Consider the following 20567-nt stretch of genomic DNA (forward strand, 5'->3'; position numbering starts at 1 on the left):
AATGGGATGATCACATTTAATGAGTTGAATGTTTTCCAGTGGCAGTCTGTTCATTTCTAACATGAGAGAATCTGGTGCCACTCTTTGATTGCATTAGAAGGAACTGTACTTTGATGCAAGCTTTGTGTGCTTTGAATTCATTTAACTGTAGTTGTATATAAGGTATGGGTGATTTTAAACTTGTCTAAACTCAGTCTATTTCAGATGACGAACACTTTAACAGTGTTTCAGAAAAGCCACTTCGCCAATAAATCACTAGATATGGTACTATCAGAATCACTCTTGAGCCGGTGGTGGGTGGTGGGTATTTAGCCAGTGAGAAGTGATGGGATGTCCATCATCCTGGGCAGCTTAGATCAACTGGAGGCCCACTCCTGTAGACTTGTCAGGTAGGAAAGGTTTCAGGTGACCATGAGCTGGTGTGGGCGCCAGAGTGGTACCAATAAGATATATTGTAGTAGGGGTCATGTCTATGTGTAGCACTTCTGGAAACAATGTACAGGGGCTGGGCTTCGGGGTTCTTTTGAGGACTTGCCCAGGATGATGGACATTGGCCAAGCGAAGTATACTAAGAATACCAAGCAGCACTGGGCTGGAGTTTTCCCTGGAGAATAAGATGATGCAGACAGGAAGGCTGTAACAGCATGATATATCCTGGTGTTAAGTTTTAAAAGCTTTTAACTTTTGAACACACACTCAGTCCAAGTGAAAGCCAGTTGTGGTTATAGTTAAAGAAGTCTTTTTAGCGAGGAACAGTACTTGGGTGGTCATTCTTGGTTTGGGACGGCTGAATTGGTTTTTTGGAATAGGTCGTTTTTTTCTCGCTGTGAAGAATAATGAGCTGTACCCCCATTAAAGGAAAGAGAATTTATTTCCCTTTTTTCATATTTTCCTTAGAAGAGATGAAAGCAGCTGATCATCTGGGAAACCAGGGAGTTGGGTGGGTCTGTACAGAATCAATGCTTGTTTCCAGCTCGCTCTCTGTAATGTTTTAATGAAAGCTTATCTGCAAATCAAAATTGCAAGGAGAACATATGTTGTAAATCTATAATCATCTATGATATACTCAGGCAGTAAAGACATGAGAACATCGTTTGATTCTCTGTGTAGCAACACCTGTTATTGCAGTACCAAATAGCAATATGATCCTGGCATGAGGCAACTGACAAAAACCCAGCCTGAGAACGGGAGCCTCTGCACTCGGCACTTCCCCCTGCCCTGCACCAGCGGAGCAACGGCCCTTTGAAGCTCCTCTTCTGAGAGCCTCCACGTTAAACATTTAACATTTAAAACTTAGGGGGTGGGGTGGGTTTGGAGAGACATGTGTTCATGGCCGCCTCATCCTCCCGCATCCCCACATCCACCAGGCCCTCATAATCCTACCCGCCCCCTGTTGTTTCATCCCCGTCCTCACTTTTGCCCCATGCTGGCAGAATGAGAGGCATCACAGAGGATCTCAATAATTTAACCGTACAAGTCCTCGGCCCTGGCTCTGATATTGCATGCTTTTGTTTATGTGCCCCCATGAATGTGGCTGTGACTCTGTATACAGAGTAGTAGGGTATTTTATTTGTTTTGTTATTCATAGCAATGCATGCCTGGCCATGTGATTGAAGTGTCCATCTTTTTCAAGTAGGCCTGGCCTGAATACCATCTTATAGGCTTTGAATATTTCCATGTATTTCTGAGTCAAAAGGATGAGAATAATTTTTCATATTATGAAACAATGCAAGGCGCGTTCTGGTAAGTCATTATTACTGCATAACAAATAGTGTATATCAAGCATGTGGCCGATATTAATTATATAAGCTGTACAGTTGTGACACGCTTGAAGTGAATCAACCAAAATTACACATGGGCTAAACTTATTGATGCTGGCACAGAGCCATGGTAAATGGACTGCACTTGTATAGTGCTTTTCTAGTCTTATCGACTACTCAAAGCGTTTCACCCATTCAGCCGTTCACACAGCGCTTGTGTCTACACATGTAACGCTTCTACCATTCACACACACTCATACACTAATGGACCAGCCATCAGAGGCAATCTGGGGTTCAGTATCTTGCCCAAGGACACTTCAACATGTGCACTGTTGGAGCCGGGGATCGAAACCACTGACCTTCTGATTAGTGGATGACCTGAGCCTCTGCCGCCCCTCAATAAACTATCAACCATCAATAAACTGTTAGAAAACCCTCAGAACCTGAAGCCACAGCTGAAGCTGGATTTATAGCTGTTGTTAGGGGTGAACAGCAGTCCTGGAGTAGGTTTTGATTTATAGTTTAGTGTCAGATTTCACTAGATGGTAGCACCACGGCAACAGTAAATGGACGTAATGTCCATTCAGGCTCTGTAATTATACTTCCCACAATGTTGATGTTCTATTGCGGTTGGTAGCTGTAAACTTCTTGTGACTTAACACACAAATTCATCCCGGTTTAGTCTGTAACTGTAAATAAGTTGTGAACACAACACTGATGTATCCTCACCTTTTACATAGATATGGTGAACTCATAAGCAAATAGTTGCATTTACACACCCAGCAATTACAGAGCAACATGTAGTTTCATTTGGAGTGTTGTTTCTGGATACCTGCCAAACTCCAATCCAGTAATCCCTGTCCTTCAGCTCTGTTTTTGGTCTCCCCCAAGTCCTGAGGGAAGCATCTGGTTCCTCAGCTGCTAATTGTGCCACTGTGTTCACCAGCTAGCTAGCTGCATCTGTCTGCTGTTTGGTGCCGGGCAGGTAGTGTACAGTGGGTTTTCAGCAACCAAAAATTATACTGACAGTAAATTTATGGACCACGCAGCTAAACAATGAGCTGAAACTCAATGTTAAGTAGTAGAGTAGCGTAGTGCTGCAAATTTGGATGAAGTCTCTGTGGGTTCATCACTTTGAGCGACCCTTTCACATGGTCGCATTGTTTTGACATTGTCATTTGATAGATTGTAATCATAAAAGTATTGATTATAACCACTCTTAGAAGTAATAATGTTAGAACACAGACACAATCTTTAAACCATAGCCTCACTGACAAAGCACACTATAAATCCACCATAACGACAAGCTAGCAAACGCCTGTCGCAATAAATCAAAAATAACTCACCACTTTGCATATTGTGAGAAGAACAAAATGACGAAATGAAGTGCCAAAGTCCTCAAAGAACAGAAAATCCAAACTTTTGCCATCTGGCTAAGTTGTTAAAATTTCCTTCCATATTTTATTTTCTCTGTACTCCATAAATATCCAGAGCAGTTAGCTCGTTTTGGCTGTTGCAGCTTGTTGGAACTCACTGGTGTGATTGTCTAGATCAGTGAGTCGGTGGGACAGAATTATTAGAGCACTCCATGTCATTTACATTAAAAGAGATTGAATTAAAATATTTTGGGTGGTCGCAGTCCATTACCTCGTTTTTTTTTTTTTATTTTAAACCCTGATTCACCTGTGTAAACAGTATTGACATTGCTGGGCTCTGTTTGTATAGCAGGCACTTTGCCCATTAGCTTCCCTGCATACGGGTATAAGAGCCACACTCTTTGCAGTCAAGCCTGTCGCTCTCCACTGAGCGATGATGTTTATTCCTGTTTAGCCAAAGGCAGTTGAGCAGCAGCTGAGGCAGTGATCACTAAATCCAAATCCCTGCCATACTTTACACAGTCATTATGTTGACAGGAACAGTTGCAGACGTCAATCCTCTCCACAGATTCAGCTTAAAAGCCGTTGTTTGATGTTGTCCTTAACTGTGAAGGACCTGCAGTGTTCACAAAACTACTGATGTATTCCTTCTTGATACGTTTCTTTTAGAGAACCAAACTCTGTAGTTCAGGCTGTGTAGTAGGCAGTCGTTGACTTGTGTCTGACATCGCACAATGGGGGAGTTGAAATTGGAAGCAGATGTGGTTGTTGTTGTTGTTTTTATTTATATTTATATTTTTATCAAACTGTCAACACGGCGCTGAGAATTGCTAGATTTCTGCTTGTGTCATGTCAAATAACCAGCTCTTTCCTCCCTCAAAAAGAAAACCCCAGGATAAAAAAACACACAACTGCTGGTGAATTTGTCATCTCTGTGTTCAAAGCTACAAAGCTGAAGGCCTCTTGAGCAACTATAAATATTGAAACCTCTGTGTTAACGTTTTACATATATATCTCATTGGAGCTTGAAATTGATTTGAAGTTGGCTGAAAAGAGACAAGCATTTTGAAAAGCAAGCCCAGGGGGGAGAGTAGATGGATTTCTTTTTTTTTTTTTTTTTTGGCTGAGATTAACATTCTCATAATGTAAGATTGATAAAGGCTTGACATATCCTACTGAGCCCTATCTTTTTCCTTTTTCTTCCCTCAGCGAGTTTGAGTTCAGCTGCAGCAGTCTTTCCAGGCACAGCAGTTTTTGTCCTCTTTTCAAACAAAGCTGAATGTCGACTAATGCGCTTGCTGCAGGGTTATTTTACCTTTAATTCCCATTTTTGGCTCTCTTCACAAGTTTGAAAGTTTAATCATTAATTTTCATACAAACAACTTTCACTGCGACAAAGAGCCATGAGGGATACTCTGATTCTCTATTAGTGGCTCACCTAAGTGCACCTCCCTCTCCTCTTGTCCCCTGAGTGATCGCTGATCAAACATTATTAGACAGATTTGCTTTGACCATTATTATTGTTTGTAATTAGTCATTAGTCAAAAGAGGAAATGGAATAGATCAAGCTCTTGGAGGGTTTTCACAGGGACTGGGGTTGGGCCATGTTGTTGATGTCTTTTGTTGCTCACTGTGTACACTATCATCCCTTTGTGATCAGTAACTAAGTCTTAGCAACTATATCTAAAAGCCTCTTTGGTGCTTCTGAAGAACCATGACGGTGGAGTAGACTTGATTATCGTGATTTTTTTTTTTTTACACTAGATAAGACAACAACATATTGTCCTTGCATGCTATTTGTAATTTGAAACTCTCATGTTTGAGTGTGAGCTGGACAGCAGATGTGCAGAGGTGGAATAAGAAACTGAAAAGCCCACAAAAGCAAGATGTAAGTCTATAAAAAGGTGTTTGCCTTTTTTTTTTTTTTTTTTTTTTTTTTTTTTACTGGTGTTATTTCTGAAAAAATCAAATTTGAATGAATGATAAATATTATGTAGTTAGATCGAGTTAATGTGAAAGTAACCCACATATCATCATCCTAAGCTTCATTCATTCATCTGCAGCAGCTCAGCTTCCTCGTTTTGGCTACAAGTGAAGGGTCAAGTGATGCTCGAAGAGAACTAGTTTGTATGACACGTTCAGACTGGCTCTCCCTGAAGCCTTTTGTTGGGTTTTACTGGGTTGTTCACAAGAAAAGTGACACAAATAATTTTGTCAAGGATGGAGAAAAGAGCCAAAAGAAAAAAAGGTTGAATCCCCAACAGGTCACTTCAGATCTGTTGTCCTTTGCATTTACAGAGTTTCGCGAGATGTGATGCAGAATACAATATTCTTTCACATGGTACATAGCACAGTTCACCAGCTTCTTCCACTTAACTAATCAAAGAGAAAGACAATGGCCCCGAAAACTGACAGGGAGGATACAGTGGATTTTATGAATGCTGTCTGATGGTGCACTTATAAACCCAGTTAACTCTGAATTCCTATAGATCATTACAGATGATGTTTTCCCACATAAAGTGACAGCCCTACTGGAAGGTGTTTCTTTTTCTGCATTTTTTCTTTAGCCTGCTTTAGAAAGTAACTGCTCTGACTCATTCAGTCTTAGAAAGCTCCTGAAAATAGTGCTGTTGTTGAAAAGTGTTAAATTACTCCTGGTTGCTCACCTTCTTTTCCTCTCCTCCAGCTGGCCATGACTCACCCCAGTCACCACCTCAACTTCGGCATGAATCCTGATCACGCCCGCAACTCACTTTCCAATTGCGGCATCCGCCAGCCCAAGTACGGGGACAGGAAGGTCCACCACATGTACATGAGGAAGAAAGGTGGTCATTTTCACCTATGTACCCCTTTCTCTCCCTGTCTTGTTTCTATTATCGACCACTCTGTCTATAACAGTCCCTCACCCTTCAGTCCTGTGGCTTTTTTTTTGTTTTACAGGAATCAACACATTGATTAACATCATGTCTCGTCTGGGGCAGGATGACCCTTCCCCCTCCAGGTAGGCTGCCTGCGGGCACATATCTGTTCATGCTATCACTGACCACAGGAGCAATCAAAGGGACGATTCTTGTGATTAATATACCCGGCAGGCCTGCTGACAAGAAAATTAACTTTAACCGTGAAAGGAGGGGATATCTCAGGGGAAATGAAATGAGCTAATTTTAAGGGCAGTGACTACTTATTATTGAATGTGAGCTGCTGTTATTCTCAGAGCGCTGATGAGCTGAACAGCTGTGTGTGTGACTGTGTACGTACGTGCGTATGTGTGTTTGCCTAAAGTCTGTCTTTCTTGCTGCTTCTACAACTGCCCTCACATGCTCTACCTTTTCACCCCCCCCCCCCCCCTCACCTTTAGGATCAATCACAACGAGAGACTGGAGTTCCTGGGTGATGCTGTTGTCGAGTTCCTCACCAGGTGAGATAGCACTCCTGCATCTTTGATAGACGCAACTGCTAATTGAAGTCGACTTCAACACTATCAGTCTTTCTCCCCCCCCACCCCACCACCCCCACCACTGCCACCGCCATACCTTTCTCACCCTCTCACTCTATTTCTCCCTCTCTCTCTTATTGTCTACATCTATCTGTCTGTCACATCCACGCTCCTCTCCTACTTTGGACTCATTCAAGACAGTGATTTACTGGTAATTGGAACTGGGATGTAATTTTTCCCCCCTACCCCCTGTTAACGGCCTGAAATTCTCCATGACAACTTGCAATTAGCTGTCTAGGATTGCTGTCTGGAATGCTGACTGTGTTATTGACTCCCAGGTGAGTGCGGACGTTGCTGCCCGGCACTTACCTAAGCATACTGCTAATTATATGTAGCTATTATTAATCTCATACACTACCTGGTGAGATTCTAGGAAAGTGTGTGAGAGGAAGCTGCCCACCTACCTACTATCCCTCTACATCCTCCTCTGAGTGGATATTACTACTAGAAAATGAAAGTAAAGGGCTTTTTCTCTCTTGCCACAGGGTTCAGTACTCACTCGCTCACTCACTCATGTACACACAGGTTGCAAAAAGGAAGAACAGACTTTTTCTGACTTTCATTTGCCCAGCAGCATAACTTCTACTCCCAAAATGTAATTTGTAACCCTCGATGCTCACACTTCCACAGCAGTGAACATTCATGAGCAGGCTGAAACCTTAATAGGAGCTGACACTGGGGTACACAGGACACTGCTTCTGCTCTTTATGCAGCAAGAACAGTGTCACAAAGAAGGTGGCTAGCCTCTGTTTCTCTGGATATCTGTGGGCATGTTTTGCCACCCCCCCCCCCATTTTCCTCTGCCTCCTTCTTTGATTGTTAGCGTCTGACGAGACATGCTTGGCCTACACTCTGGCCCTCTGAATTATTTATCAGCCTCTTGTCCAGTTAAATGGGTACAGCAGATCCAGCCAGCTGCCTCATGCACCTCCAGTGTGCGCTGCCCTTGGAGGCTATCTGTGCTTCTGCTGTCCAGCCAGCAGAGTATTTTGCACATTTGAATAGCCCCAACACAGGATGTTAGTGTTGAACGAGGATGGGGGTCAAGGGAATATTTATTTTAAAAACAAACCAAAAAAAACACAATAATTGTGGTGCTCCTCCTTTTAATCAGGAAAGGTAAGTTCAGGTAAGTTTTAAATTAGTTACAATTATTAAAGATCAAGGCTAAACTAGAAATCATCTTTCAAGTACACATCACTTCTGTTTTTGGGTTTTTGAGCCATACAATTTGAGAATCGCTGCAGCAGGACATGTAAAGGAGAGCACATGAGAAAATTGATTACAGATGAGCCTTAGAGTTATTGTCCTGAAGGAGCCTCAGATTTTATGTTCACTTAACGACCCTTTGATGTACTGGGGGGTCAACAGTTCACTGCATCATAAAGAATATGTTTGAAAACCATTTTCTTTGTGATTTAAATTTATCTGAAAGGATTCCCAATCTGCTTCTGATTAATAAACTCAACTGTTTGTGCTACCTGGAGATTGCTCTGCAGCCCAGTCAGCCAGTTTGTGTGACTGACACTCGTGCCAGCAAACCAAGTGTCTCTAGTCTAATTATTTTTCATTACATGAAGTGGTTTTTATTAATTCCAAGTGCTTTGTTTCCACACTAAGATTACAATACTCTGACAAATGGACCTCTTGTGAATTTGGAAAACAGAACGCCACCTGCTTTCCTCTCTTTGCATTGATTAGAAATGACTGAATTAAATGGCCTGTTTTAATTCAAATGAAATCAAATGACACGCTGCGGTTAGGGAGATGCTGAACCGTAATGAAAATGGAACCTGCTCGCCCGGAACCCAGCTGTGGAACCACTGAAGCGTCTGCGGCCATTTCTGGGATCCAACACAGACCTGGAAGGCTGGAAATCTCTGGAAAATTAATGAAGTGATCTTGAAAAAAATGGGCAAATGCAGGATGAAGGAGGATGACACAAATATCTAATTTTCGTTGCCATGAAGAATAACTGTTCATGCTACTGTTGCTTATCTTAGTATTCAGACAAGAAATTAAGCTGCTGGAAATTTGCTGCAATATGTTTTTCATTTCTCTGTCCACAGCGTCCACTTGTACTACCTTTTCCCCAATTTAGAGGAGGGCGGCCTGGCCACATACAGAACAGCCATCGTACAGAACCAGCACCTAGCCATGCTAGCCAAGGTAAACTCACCTCCTGCACCTCATAACGAGTCCTCCCTCTGCAGGTCAAACTGGTGATAGGTCTGAGATCTGACAGGAGAACACGTTTGAGACAGTCTTATTGTTTTCTGTCTTGCTGTTATGACATAGCTTCTTTCTAAGGGGGCACTGGGGAAAAGAGTAATTTTGTCTTGCTGGCATTCGCACCCTTTTTTTTTGCCCCCTCAGGTTTGTAATTGGAGATAAAAGGTTGTTGTTTTGGAGGACTAGACTAGTGCAGCTGGGGTCCCAGTGGGCCCCTAGAGGTCTTCCTGAAACACTCTCCAGTTCCTGTTATCGCTAGGCCCCCTTGCTTCCCTCCCTCTCTCTCGCTGGCAGCGTTGTAGAGCCAAGCCACACTCACTGGCACGTTTGTAAAGAACACAACAATAATCGTCCCGTGATGTGAAGAAAGCAATTAAAAACTTCAATCTTTCATGTTGCTCCCTGCTGAATACAAAGATGCAGCCGCCCGAATCTGCATTAGTGCTGTGTAGCGGTTTGGCTTGTTTCAATTTGCCGCTCGCGGTAAAGTGAGTGTGATACAGTGTTCGACGTTGCCAAGTTGTTTACCAGGCTTCTCTAAAGCCGTCTGCTCAAGAACACTTGCAATTATCTTTCAAAAAATATCTTCAGCAAGCAACAGCACAATCCACCACTTCTCTTGGAAGGCTTAAAAGTCAGAACGGGTTCCCTCTGAGTTGGAGTATTTATGAATTGTGATTTAATTTGTGTGTGCAATCACCGGGGGTGGGATACCACCAACAGTTAGCAGCCATAATTAAATAGCACCCTGACTGTTTTTTGTTGGGTATTCATCTGTGGTGCTCTGCCAGTGAAGTGAAGTTGGGCTACTTTTGACTTGGCTCAGAGAAACTGTTGGAGAAAGTTTGACTGACCCACAGCCCCACACATCACACACTTATTGACATGAAATGCAAACAAGATAATTATCATCATCGTTAGAGTGAGCATGTACGCTTCTTTATGAGATGTCCTGCTTCATTCTCAAACCTACAAGTTAACTCCACTGGACGTTGAGTGCAGGAGTAGCTTGGGTGCAGTTCTTGGGTCCGTTAGGACACAGTTTCTCACTCAGGTTTTTAGTACATGTTTTCTGTGACCCTGGGGTCACAAATAAGTATATGTTCACACCAGACACATAAACTATGTCGATGGGCTTTACAGGTCCACATGAGCAACTGTTCCTGGATGAAGTTAAAGTTCTTTGACAAAAAAAACAAAAAAACTCCCAGAATACCCTAACACATTAGGCAAGTAAATAAAACTTTATCTATAGAGCACCTTTGAAAACCTGGGTTATAAGGAGCTGTACAGTAAAAATATTTAAGAAATACAAAGAGACATGAGGTAAAATAAAAACATTAAGAGAAAATAATAAAAACAATAAAAGCTACACAGTAGTAGTTTTTAACTTCTTAAGACAGTCGACTGAGATGGCGTTTTTTACTGCCAGAGGAAAACGACTCCAGAGGGTGGGGGCCATGACTGCAAAGGCATGGTCTCCTTTGGTTTTTCGCCTTGAACTCGGGACAGCACGGAGGCGCTGGTCAGTCGACCTCATTGATCTCCCATAATCAGTGGACAAAGTAGCTGTGATACGTAAGATGGGGCCAGCCTGTGTAGTGCTTTCTAGGTGATTAAAAGAAAAACAATGGGAGGCAGTAGTGACAGTAGAATAAAAAAGATAGATAAGTCGAGCGCTTTAATAATCCCAATGGGAAATGATGGTGTTGCATGAATCACATGAATCACAAAACAAATGGACACTCAAGGAGGAACTGTAGTTCAGTTAAAAGCCATTTATAATAAACAACGAGAAGAACACAAAGAATCGAGATCGGAAGTAAAAACTCGAACCATACTCTAACGTCTACTGAATATATATTACACATTTACATTGCAACACTGTGCATTTGTCATACATGAAGATAGTACTGTGTACAATACATATGTGCACAATGTTGTGTGTTCTGATTTGTACATGTAATGTAAAACCAGTCGCAGGTGGAGGAATGTTGAATACAGATGTACTAATACAGGGACATGGGGTACTGACTACTTTTCAGAGAATGAAGGTCACTGTACTATTTCACAATTTATCTTGGGATTATCCAGTGAGTCTGTGTGTGTGTGCCAATATAATTTTGTGTGTGCATGTATGCATATGTGTGAACATTTTTCCTCCTGTGCCGGTTTAGTGCATCATGCCACAGCTGGACAACACATGGGCACATCTGTCAGTGCCATGAAGTAGAACCTTTTCCAGCAAGGGCAGGCAATCTTTCTCATTTCCCTGGAGTTTTTTTGGCTCCTTCCCCATCCCCCATTCTTTTCCATGGAGAGCCTGCAAAAATGTGCAATACCAAAAAATGCTATTACTTTTTCAAGAGGCTATTACTGAGGTGTCGGTGGCAGCACACTGATATGAATGTGTTTGTCTTTTTCCAGAAACTGGAGTTAGATCGCTTCATGCTCTACGCTCACGGACCGGATCTGTGCCGGGAGTCGGACCTGCGACATGCCATGGCCAACTGCTTCGAGGCTCTTATCGGTGAGGTTCCCGCGAGACAGAGATAGAAGCCAGGATGATGGTTGTGCAGGAGAACAAAAAAAGAGGGATGCAGTTTGACTGAACTAAATATGTAAATCTATTCCTAAAAGGACAGATTTACATACACTGAAAACAAATAGTGTCTCTCCGCTCTTATGAACACACCACAAAAATTAGTAGGGGGTTTAAAGCTCTTTAATATCACTAGTTTTAGTGCAGTGCTGCCTGGCTGGACTTTGCAGCAGCATGGATGTATTTAATCTGCAATGCTTTTATGAATAAATGTGTTAAATTCATCTGCTAACTTCATGTGTTCAGAATAAAACTGAATCCTTTAATAGATTAATTCAGGTTTGTCTGTGTGTTAAACTGTGTAAATAGCTGCAGTGGATCTCCCATTAGGCCGTGGAAACATTACACAGCTGTATTGATCTCAGGAGATGTGGTTTGACCTCCGGGCTGGACAGGCAATCCCCAGAGCACTGCTCTCCTTTGCCCACACCAAACACATACACAAGCTTGCTATTCATCTTGCTAGCAGTTCAGTGATAGAGTTTGTGCAGTGATTAGGACCCTGTGCTGGAAAACACACACACAAAACACTCACACACACATAGAAATCTCTTGGTGGGGCCGATTTCCCTCTCTTCCGTCCAACCCCATGGGCAGCGCTAAGCTGAGCCTTACTCCTGGAGAGCTGCAGAGTCGACAGCTTTCCTCATCTTATCACCATCTTGATTGAACCAGTTCAGCCATCTCTGCGCTCCCCTGATGATAGATACAGAAAGTGGGTGGCTTTAAAGAGATCTCCCACCCCTCCCGCACCAAAAAACAGCAGTGTGCAAAGAGCGGCGGGGAAAGTGCTGACTGGCACCATGGCCCCCTGTCGGCCCCGGGGCCCCGTTCTTGTTACGGGTTCATTATCGGCAGAGACGGAGTCATAATCTATTCTGTCCCATGGCTGTCACCGCCTCATTGCTGCACACATCCGAGCAAGGTAGCAGGGCCACGACACTGGATGCCTCTCTCTCTCCTCCTCCTCCATCTGAAGTTTCAACTTAATAACAGTGATGAATAAACATGGCTGCCATTATATCGGAACCTGTGAGAAAACCGCTGTCAGAGAGCACCCTGTGGTGATGAGTTTTGGATTAGTAACTCAAAAATATCACCCCACCCCTTCTCACCACAGACACACATGCTGAGGGGCAAAACATGCACACATACACACAGATTCAAGACATTCAAAGTCACTTGCATTGAGAATGCCGTCTGATGTTGCCTCCTTTCTTTCAGAGACTTTTGTCATCTTCATTTCATTTTTTTTTAGCTCAAACGCCTCCTTTAAGACGTTGTTGTCGAGCAGTCTATCTGTCTCCACCCTCCTCCGTCTCTGACTTACTCTTTATGATCCTTTGCATTCCTCCATCTCTCCATCTCCCCCCACTGTGATCTAGAGTTTGGGTGTTATTAGGTGAAAGATGTGCCACGCAGATGATGAGTCATCCTGTCACTCTGTCATCTCCTCCGCCAGCCCTCTGACTCTCTCACTGAACACAGCACTTTCTCCTTACAAGACAGACTCAGATCGCTCGCACGTGCCTCAGGATGGTACAAGGGGCACACAAATGCTGTCATTTCATCCTCACGCACGCCTCTCCATCTGACAAACGTCAAAAACCAACACTTTCCCAAAAGCAGCAGGCGCCACGTTAACAGGCGTGTCACTGCCTTGTTGTCTAAAGGTACCTTCATATTTTTGTTTTTTTTCCTTTTTAACATGTTTTATTTCCTCTAGCGTGCACATGTGTAGAATTCAAATGGTTGTCTCTCCATATACTCCAATTTTGAAAGCGATGATGGAATATGACATGCTCATAATATTTCCAAGGCCCTGGCAGATAGCTTTAACGGCTTACTGTGCATGTTTTCTGACCTTTTGTTTTATTTGTTTCTCAGCCACAGTGACCGTTGAACCTGGGCTGTGTTGGAAATGGCAGATAATCTCCTGCTTTGCATGGGCAAAGCTTTCCCTCTGTGGACTCGAGAATGTGTCTATCTCCTAACCCCGAGGCAGGGCCATTCTCTTGCTCGAGACAGAGAGAGAAGGAAATGGAGGGAGCTGGAGAGAGAGGAAGAATGGAGGGAGAGCAGTAGAGGAATGGAAAGCAAAGGCATCTGCAATGCAAATGGGTGCCCTGCAACCCTGAATAATTCAAAGTGTTGAATGGAAATCTTGCTTTTCTGATCCCCCGTCATTAACTTCTGCCGGAGTGGGCCATTCTCATTTGGGCTCTTTTGGCCTGCGCACCTCCCATTCTGTACCACCCCCTCCCCCTTCTCTCTCGCTCACCCTCTCCCTCTGTACTTTTGCTCTTGCCCACTTTACCTCTTCGTCTTTAGAAACCACTTTCTCCCTCTGCTTATTCATAGAAACTCTGCACGCCTGTTGCCCTCCCGTTTCCCTCTCAGGTCCTCTTTACTGATAAGCGACGCTGCTTCCTTCCTACCGAACTGTTTGAAAAGAATTGAGAGAAGAAGAAAAGCAGCCCCACTCTGTTTTTATGGCCCTAATTTCCTTGTACAGTTGATCAGTGGATTATATGCTGCCAGCAGCCATGGGGGATACAGATGGTGAACCTTTGTGAGGGCCCTCTCTAAGCTCTCCCTATTAAAAGAACGGAGAGAAAGGATTATCTCTCACTTGCTGAATATCAGATTCACACACAATGCAGCCTCTGTATTCACTGAGCAAGTACTGTTCCCTTTGTTAATTGCTGCGATGGTAGCAGTAGAGGAGTTGGTTTCTTGTGAGCCCTCTTTTTTTTTTTTTTTTTTTTTTTTTGTTTCTCCATCTCAGCCTCTGCTCCAAGCCTCATATTTGGAAAATAAGATGTTTGATGTGACAATCTACTCAGCCTGCCTTTGTTGCTGCTGTGGTGAAAATTCTATTTTCATTTTTTGGTTTCGTTTATTTATTTATTTTTTTGCCTTTTTAATGTGTAGTTTTCTGTGTCCGTCTGTTGCCTCAGCCCCCATTGAGCCAAGAGGGAGCGGCTTAATATATTATTTGATGGATTAGAGCCTGAGCGTTTTTGAATAATTCATTCTAGGTTATTAATGTGACTGTCAGCCGCTGGTGTTTCATATGCCCCTGACTCTGGGTTTTTATTGGTCACTGAAAGCCCACAGACATTGGAATTCTATTCCTAAACATAACACTGTACAGTCGGCATGGCTGTCTGAATTAGACGTGTGACAGATGTGGAGATTCATTAGTCCCTGGCCTTCTCTGGCTGTGACTGATATTCTCTCCACAGCACTGGATGAAAACTTAAAGTTTTTACACTGTTCTCTCCGACCTGAGTCAAATTTGTGCTGTGGAGTTTTTAATTTATCAGTTTAGGGTCAGGCTTCATTAGGCTCTGTTTCCATTTTTTAGTCCAGTTCAAAGTTAGGAAAATACCCAGCCTCATTATGCTCAGTATCCAGTGAATCTCCAAGTTAAAGATTGCAAAGAGCATTGGAGATAGCGCTCAGGGTGAATGGTTATTAAACCGGTTATCTACCTTAAAAAAACCCGACTTTTAATGTTTTGAACTCCAATCTTCTTAAACACTGAGTCCTATATAAGTTTAATTAGGTTTTGAAGAGGCAGGTGGATCAAATCATACTGTCCTTAGGGGTCAAAAGGGCAACGGTGCACCCTCAAATCCAGTACGAGTCTTCATGTACATAATCTTGGCAGGTTGATCTCAGTTGTAGACTTCCTGTATTTTGTGTGGGCTTCCCTGGTAGGGTCAACAGCTCTGAGACTGCAGAATGATTTGGCCAGATAATGATGTTACTGCATGATGAGCTGTGGAGTGATGCTAGCATATAATCGTCAGTTGAGTTGGCTGCGCGTCTTTGTGGGCTGTGTGTATTCAGGGCGTCAGCTGCAACTTTGCAAGCTAATGTGGTGGACTGTGAAGCACAGATCTCTGTTTAATGATTGCGGCAAGTTGTGCGATTGATTGAATTGCTTTGGGGCACACCTTCTCCTTGTCAAAAGTGTTCTCACTAGAATTAACTGCATATCTTGGTTTCTTCATCTATAGGCCCTTTGATTGACACCAAAGGTGTTGCTTTGAGATTTTTAATATTGTTTTAAATCCCTTGAGGCTCTCTTGGTTTCTGCCTCTCCCCCTGTGTACTCCCCACCTTCTCCTTCCTCTTGGAAGAAGTTTTGAAAATGTAATCAGAAGCAAAAACTTTGAGTTTCAGCGATTTTGAGGCCTCCGTTTGGGGAACTTTTCCAAATTTGCTGTGTCATCGTAATGTGAATAAAACTGCCTGCCAGTCCCACCCACTCCCCACTAGCCTCACACACATGAATGCGTTATGAGTGGTAGTTGAAAGACAGTCAAAACGTGGTCCTGTGAGGGAGTTCTTATCCTCCCACATCTGGTCTCCAGAGGAAACATCTGCGATGTAGCAGTGTCTTGAACTGAGGTCCACATTATGGCAAAACCACAAATCTCAGTGCTGATGCTTAGTGGAAAACATCCTGTGAAGAACCACTCCCCTCTGGAGAGCCTCCTGTGGTCTGCCTCAGTGAGATGCTCACCCCATCAGGCCAAGATTACAGAGGCTTTCCTCGCTCGTACACATCTGCAGCAGCATGCTGCATTTGTGGACCTCAAGAAGAGTCTGGATTTATGGGTTTTGATTTACAGGCTTTTTGTCTTCAGAATCTGAATGGTCATAACCATTGCAGGAAATGACTGTCAAAAATGGCTGGTACCCTTGAGAATTTCATGAGCTATTTTCATTATTCCACCACTCAAGTAGATTTTTATATTAGTAAAGGGCCTCCAAATGAACGAGAGTCTGCTGCGTGCAGTGGCTGCTCGGTGAGACAAAGTTGTCAGGCTTAATCAAATTTTAGGAACATTTGGGTGATGGCTGGTAGTAATTTCCAACTCTGTTTAGAAGTAAAGGGCATGCAAGGCAGATAGAGTGGGTGCGTAACTGTGTTTGTCTTTGAGCTAGGTGGTTTGTTTGTATTTCTTTATGGTTTTGGTCATCTAGGCTGCATCTTCACTCTTTGTGTTTGTGTGTAAAATGGCCTGTTAGCCATCTGAAAGCATTTTCCCTCCCCAGATGATGAATCCCTCATATGTTTTTGATGTCATCCATGAAAGCAGTTTGCGCATTTAGACTTGCAACCGCACCGCGCCCCATTTCCACTGGCTCATTTATGCACATAATAAAAACCGCTGCACGATTGTATACCCAATTTGCCAGGTGGTTATTGCTTTCTAAATTGAATGAGCCACCCTAAGTGTGATGGTTCAAGCTTGTACGCAGCTTAAAGGGACCATGATAGTGCCTCTGATTTTAGTAGAAACAGTTGAAGAGCAAAACAACAAAACACACAACGGAGAGTTGACTTGTGCGAAGGATCTGACTGTTGCAGCAGAATGAGCTGGAGGTGCTGCATCTCACTCCCAGAGATGGAGACATTTGGGATACTTGTCTTGTTCTCTGCTGGCTGCGACAGCAGCGAATTTCTTTCTTCTGTCCCTTGTTCCTACTCACAAGTTGTACAAAATGTGTTTTTTTATTTTATTTTATTTTTTTTAAATTCAAGTTGAATTCTGCACAGATAAGTCATATCTGAGTGTGTAGGCGAGTCATAGAGGACATTATACTTTTGTTCACCCTGTCCATGAATGGGTTTGAGCATGAAATACACAAGTCTGTGTGTGAGCTCCTATGTGTTTGTCAGGCCTATTATACCTGTGCATGTGACACACACTGCCGCTCTCAATTCAATGATGATGTTTATGTGACCTTGGCCAGCTCCATCTCAGTGTGGCGATACAAGCATTCCTTCCGCTCCTCCTCCTCCTCGTCCTCCTGCACTCTGACAAGGGGGAGGTGGATCTGCACGGGAACCCCGGGGTCATTTCACCGTCAAAAAGCAATAAAAATGCACTCCTACTTTTAATAAAGCAATTATAACTCATTGCCGAGTTCAATTAATTTTAAGTTTTCCATTAGGAGAGAAGTCTGAAATTGCCTCAGAATTGCTAGAAATTTTTTACACTAGCAATGCAATGGTGGAACGTCATGCTTTTTCACAGTTGTGTGGGTGGGGGTTGGCCACTGATTTACCGTTTCGCATGGTATAGAAAGTATCCTGCACAGTTTCCAGCAAACACTCCACACAGTTTGCACACTCTTCCTGAATAAACTTTGTTGTATTGATTTTGTCTTGAGTCATCCTTAGCTTCTTGTTTCCTGCTTTTCATCTGTGTGCTTTTTCTCTCCATCCCCCCACAGGTGCAGTGTATTTGGAGGGAGGCTTGGAGGAGGCACGGCAGCTCTTTGGTAGACTGCTTTTCAACAGTGAGGTAACTCAACTCTAATTTGATTTGTGCCTTCTGCCACTCTGTAGTTTTATGTAGGGGGTGAACATCACGTGAACGTACACATCAGTCACAGAGCTGAGCGGCAGACACACTGGATGAGATATTGCTGTTTTGTTCTGTGGCAGACCGAACTGTAATGTTTCACCAATCTGGTCCTTTTTATTCGTTCAAACCCACACACTTTATGTTTTGGCAAAGGACCACGTATTGCACGATAGTGAGGCCCAGCCAGCCTGCCAACCTGAAATCTCACATAATCTCACTGTATCCTGCAGTACTTTTAACGAACTGCGTTTTGTGTGTACACTGATATGCACAAAGATGAGACAATAGGAATGAGAAAAAAAATACGATTTGGATAAATCCATGGCAGCAAAAAACAGGCTGAACATGGCTTGCGTATTTTGCAAAATGAACTGGAGGTGTTGAAGCAGTTTGCCAGTCATGAGCAGGACACCTGCTATTGTTTGTGAGTGTGTGTGTGTGATCAGCAGGCCTGAATAATTAATGAATGAATCAGTATTTGCGTTCATCTTGGCTACAAACGTTAGGAATCCGGTAAACGATTGCAGCAGGTCTAGTGTGTAGCAGCAGGCTTGGTTCTAATTGGCTGTTGAGGGAGTTTGTCTAAGATTCAGTTGGTGACTCCCACACACTACAGGACACACAGTAATCTATCAAACATGTTCAATCAAAATCAGATCAGAGGCTTCAGGACTGAATCTTTGAAAACAACTGGGGAAGATTATCAGTAATCAGTGATCAAAAGAAATTTGCTGAAAGGAAAAAAAAAAAGAAAAGAAATACATTTTTTTATACAGTAATCTTTTTTTCAAGGTTCAAGATCAGTAATTGAACTTTAGGTTTAAAGTTTCAGCTTTGTATTTATTTCTTTTGCTTTAAGCGACAAAACATTTGGTCTTGGTTTGTTTTCATGCATTGAGTCTCTACACTGCCAGCAGCTGTGTTTGAGTGCTGAGCGCGTTACCGTCACCCTCTGGCCATGAAAGTTGTCAGCACTTGTCAAGTTACTGAGTTGTCACAATGTGGAGGTCTTTATTTGTATGATGAGAGATTCTATGGTAAGGGCTGACTTTTTGGAACAGTTGAAGAGATGGAGATTCTAAGAACTCTATTATTATAAGAGCAGTGCAGCATCTGTTGGAGCTGACGGAGGAAAGGGTACACCGTGTTCAAGACTGTGATCAAAAACTCAGGGGTGCACAGTGACAAAGTACATTTACATGAGTATTATACTTAAGTATATTGTTCAAGAATATCTACTTTACTTGCGTATTGGTTTTTTTTGGAAACTTGTGACTTTTACTGCACTAATCTTAAAAGACAAATATTGTACTTTTCACTCCACTACATTTCTGTGAAGTACTTGTTATTTGAATCAGAACTTTTAGTCAGAAGAATAAAATTTATTTTGTTTTAAAAAGTGCAATAGGCCAAACAGTGTGTTCATCCTTGTCCTAACGATGGCAGAACATTCTTCACCAGAGCAGCCATGGCCTTCTCTTAACCTCAGAAATAAAGAGACTCCTTGTGTTTTAAATGCTGTGTTTACTACGAGGAAACCTGCACGTGGAGGTATGTGATGTTTGTTTAATTCCAGATAAACCTTTAACAGAGAGGTTGTAGTAGCTACCGTGTTTATGCTAACTGACTTATGACCATTTCTATAGGCTTTGTAGCATAATCTACTGGCTTTTTATACAGGTTCTACAAGCAAGTGGATTCAGTTGGTTGTTTCAGAGTCATTCAGTTCTGTAAATGCAGTGTGGAGCAATGTGTTGACATAAAGAAATAATTTTGAATACCTAAGTATTTTTAAAAGCGAGTACTCCAATACTTTAACTAAAGTAAAAATTTAACTGAACAACGTTCACTTATATTGGAGTAATATTTGACCAGGTGGATCTGTACTTTGACTCAAGTAATGAAGCTGGGTACTTTGTCCCCCTCCGAAAAAACTGCAGTCAACATATAGATGATGAGAAACAGGCAGGCACAATTTTGTCTTGTGATGCAAAAGAAACCAAGAGCAGTGAGCACATCGATATCCCATGGCTACAAAAGATGCCTGCTGTTACACGTCTCCATGATGGTCTTGTTGATGATGGGACACAGAGTGTAGTGTTTGTTTCATCACTCACAGATGAGAGGAAAGTTGGGCGCACTTATGATAGAGTTTCCAGATGGAGCATCCGAGTAACAAAAAGACAAGGACGGCACCAAGAAAGGAACACAAGTAGACAACTCTGATAACATATGCTGAATTATTAAAACTGTGCTCCATCTTGGATGAAATCATTGTGTGTTAAAGATTATGATAATAATAAAAACTATATTACAAGAACTAACATTAATGGTGAATAAGGACATTCAAGCTTGGAGTTGCAGACAAGGCTAAACAGGAGCTAAACCATTCAACACTTAAGTAATCAGTGAGATCTCAGAATCAATTCTAAATGGGAGCCTGTAAAAAGGATGCTCAAATGGGGGATATGTGATCTATATTCTTTGTTCTACTTTTAAAAAAAGCCTCTTCAGTAGTTTGAATGAGCTGGAGATGAGTGTGCACGAATAACATTCTTTAAATTTAGAACAGAACCCGATTTAATGATCCCTTGTACGCGATCTTCAAGATAAATGAGTATAAAAACCTCTGTCCTTTGTCAGCTGAAGTTTAAAGATAACTATTTCCCAGTGTCAACCAGGCAACTCTGCACAGAGTTCAGATCAGTC

The 20567-nt window shown here is 42.5% G+C and overlaps 1 protein-coding gene across 3 annotated transcripts in view; it reads left to right on the forward strand.

Moving 5' to 3' along the window:
- Window positions 1–20567, forward strand: part of drosha (drosha ribonuclease III) — an 85181-nt gene that overhangs the window by 30280 nt on the left and 34334 nt on the right. For all 3 annotated transcript variants that reach the window (XM_071484627.1, XM_071484628.1, XM_071484626.1), the window contains exons 18-23: window positions 5823–5961; window positions 6077–6137; window positions 6495–6554; window positions 8702–8801; window positions 11292–11394; window positions 17725–17795. In XM_071484627.1, coding sequence (XP_071340728.1) covers window positions 5823–5961; window positions 6077–6137; window positions 6495–6554; window positions 8702–8801; window positions 11292–11394; window positions 17725–17795 — 534 coding nt within the window. The remainder of the gene's footprint in view (window positions 1–5822; window positions 5962–6076; window positions 6138–6494; window positions 6555–8701; window positions 8802–11291; window positions 11395–17724; window positions 17796–20567) is intronic.

This window comes from Trachinotus anak, unplaced genomic scaffold (assembly GCF_046630095.1).
Source record: "Trachinotus anak isolate AG129_WGS33_773 ecotype Australia unplaced genomic scaffold, CSIRO_AGI_Tana_v1 ptg000009l, whole genome shotgun sequence".
NCBI lineage: Eukaryota > Metazoa > Chordata > Actinopteri > Carangiformes > Carangidae > Trachinotus > Trachinotus anak.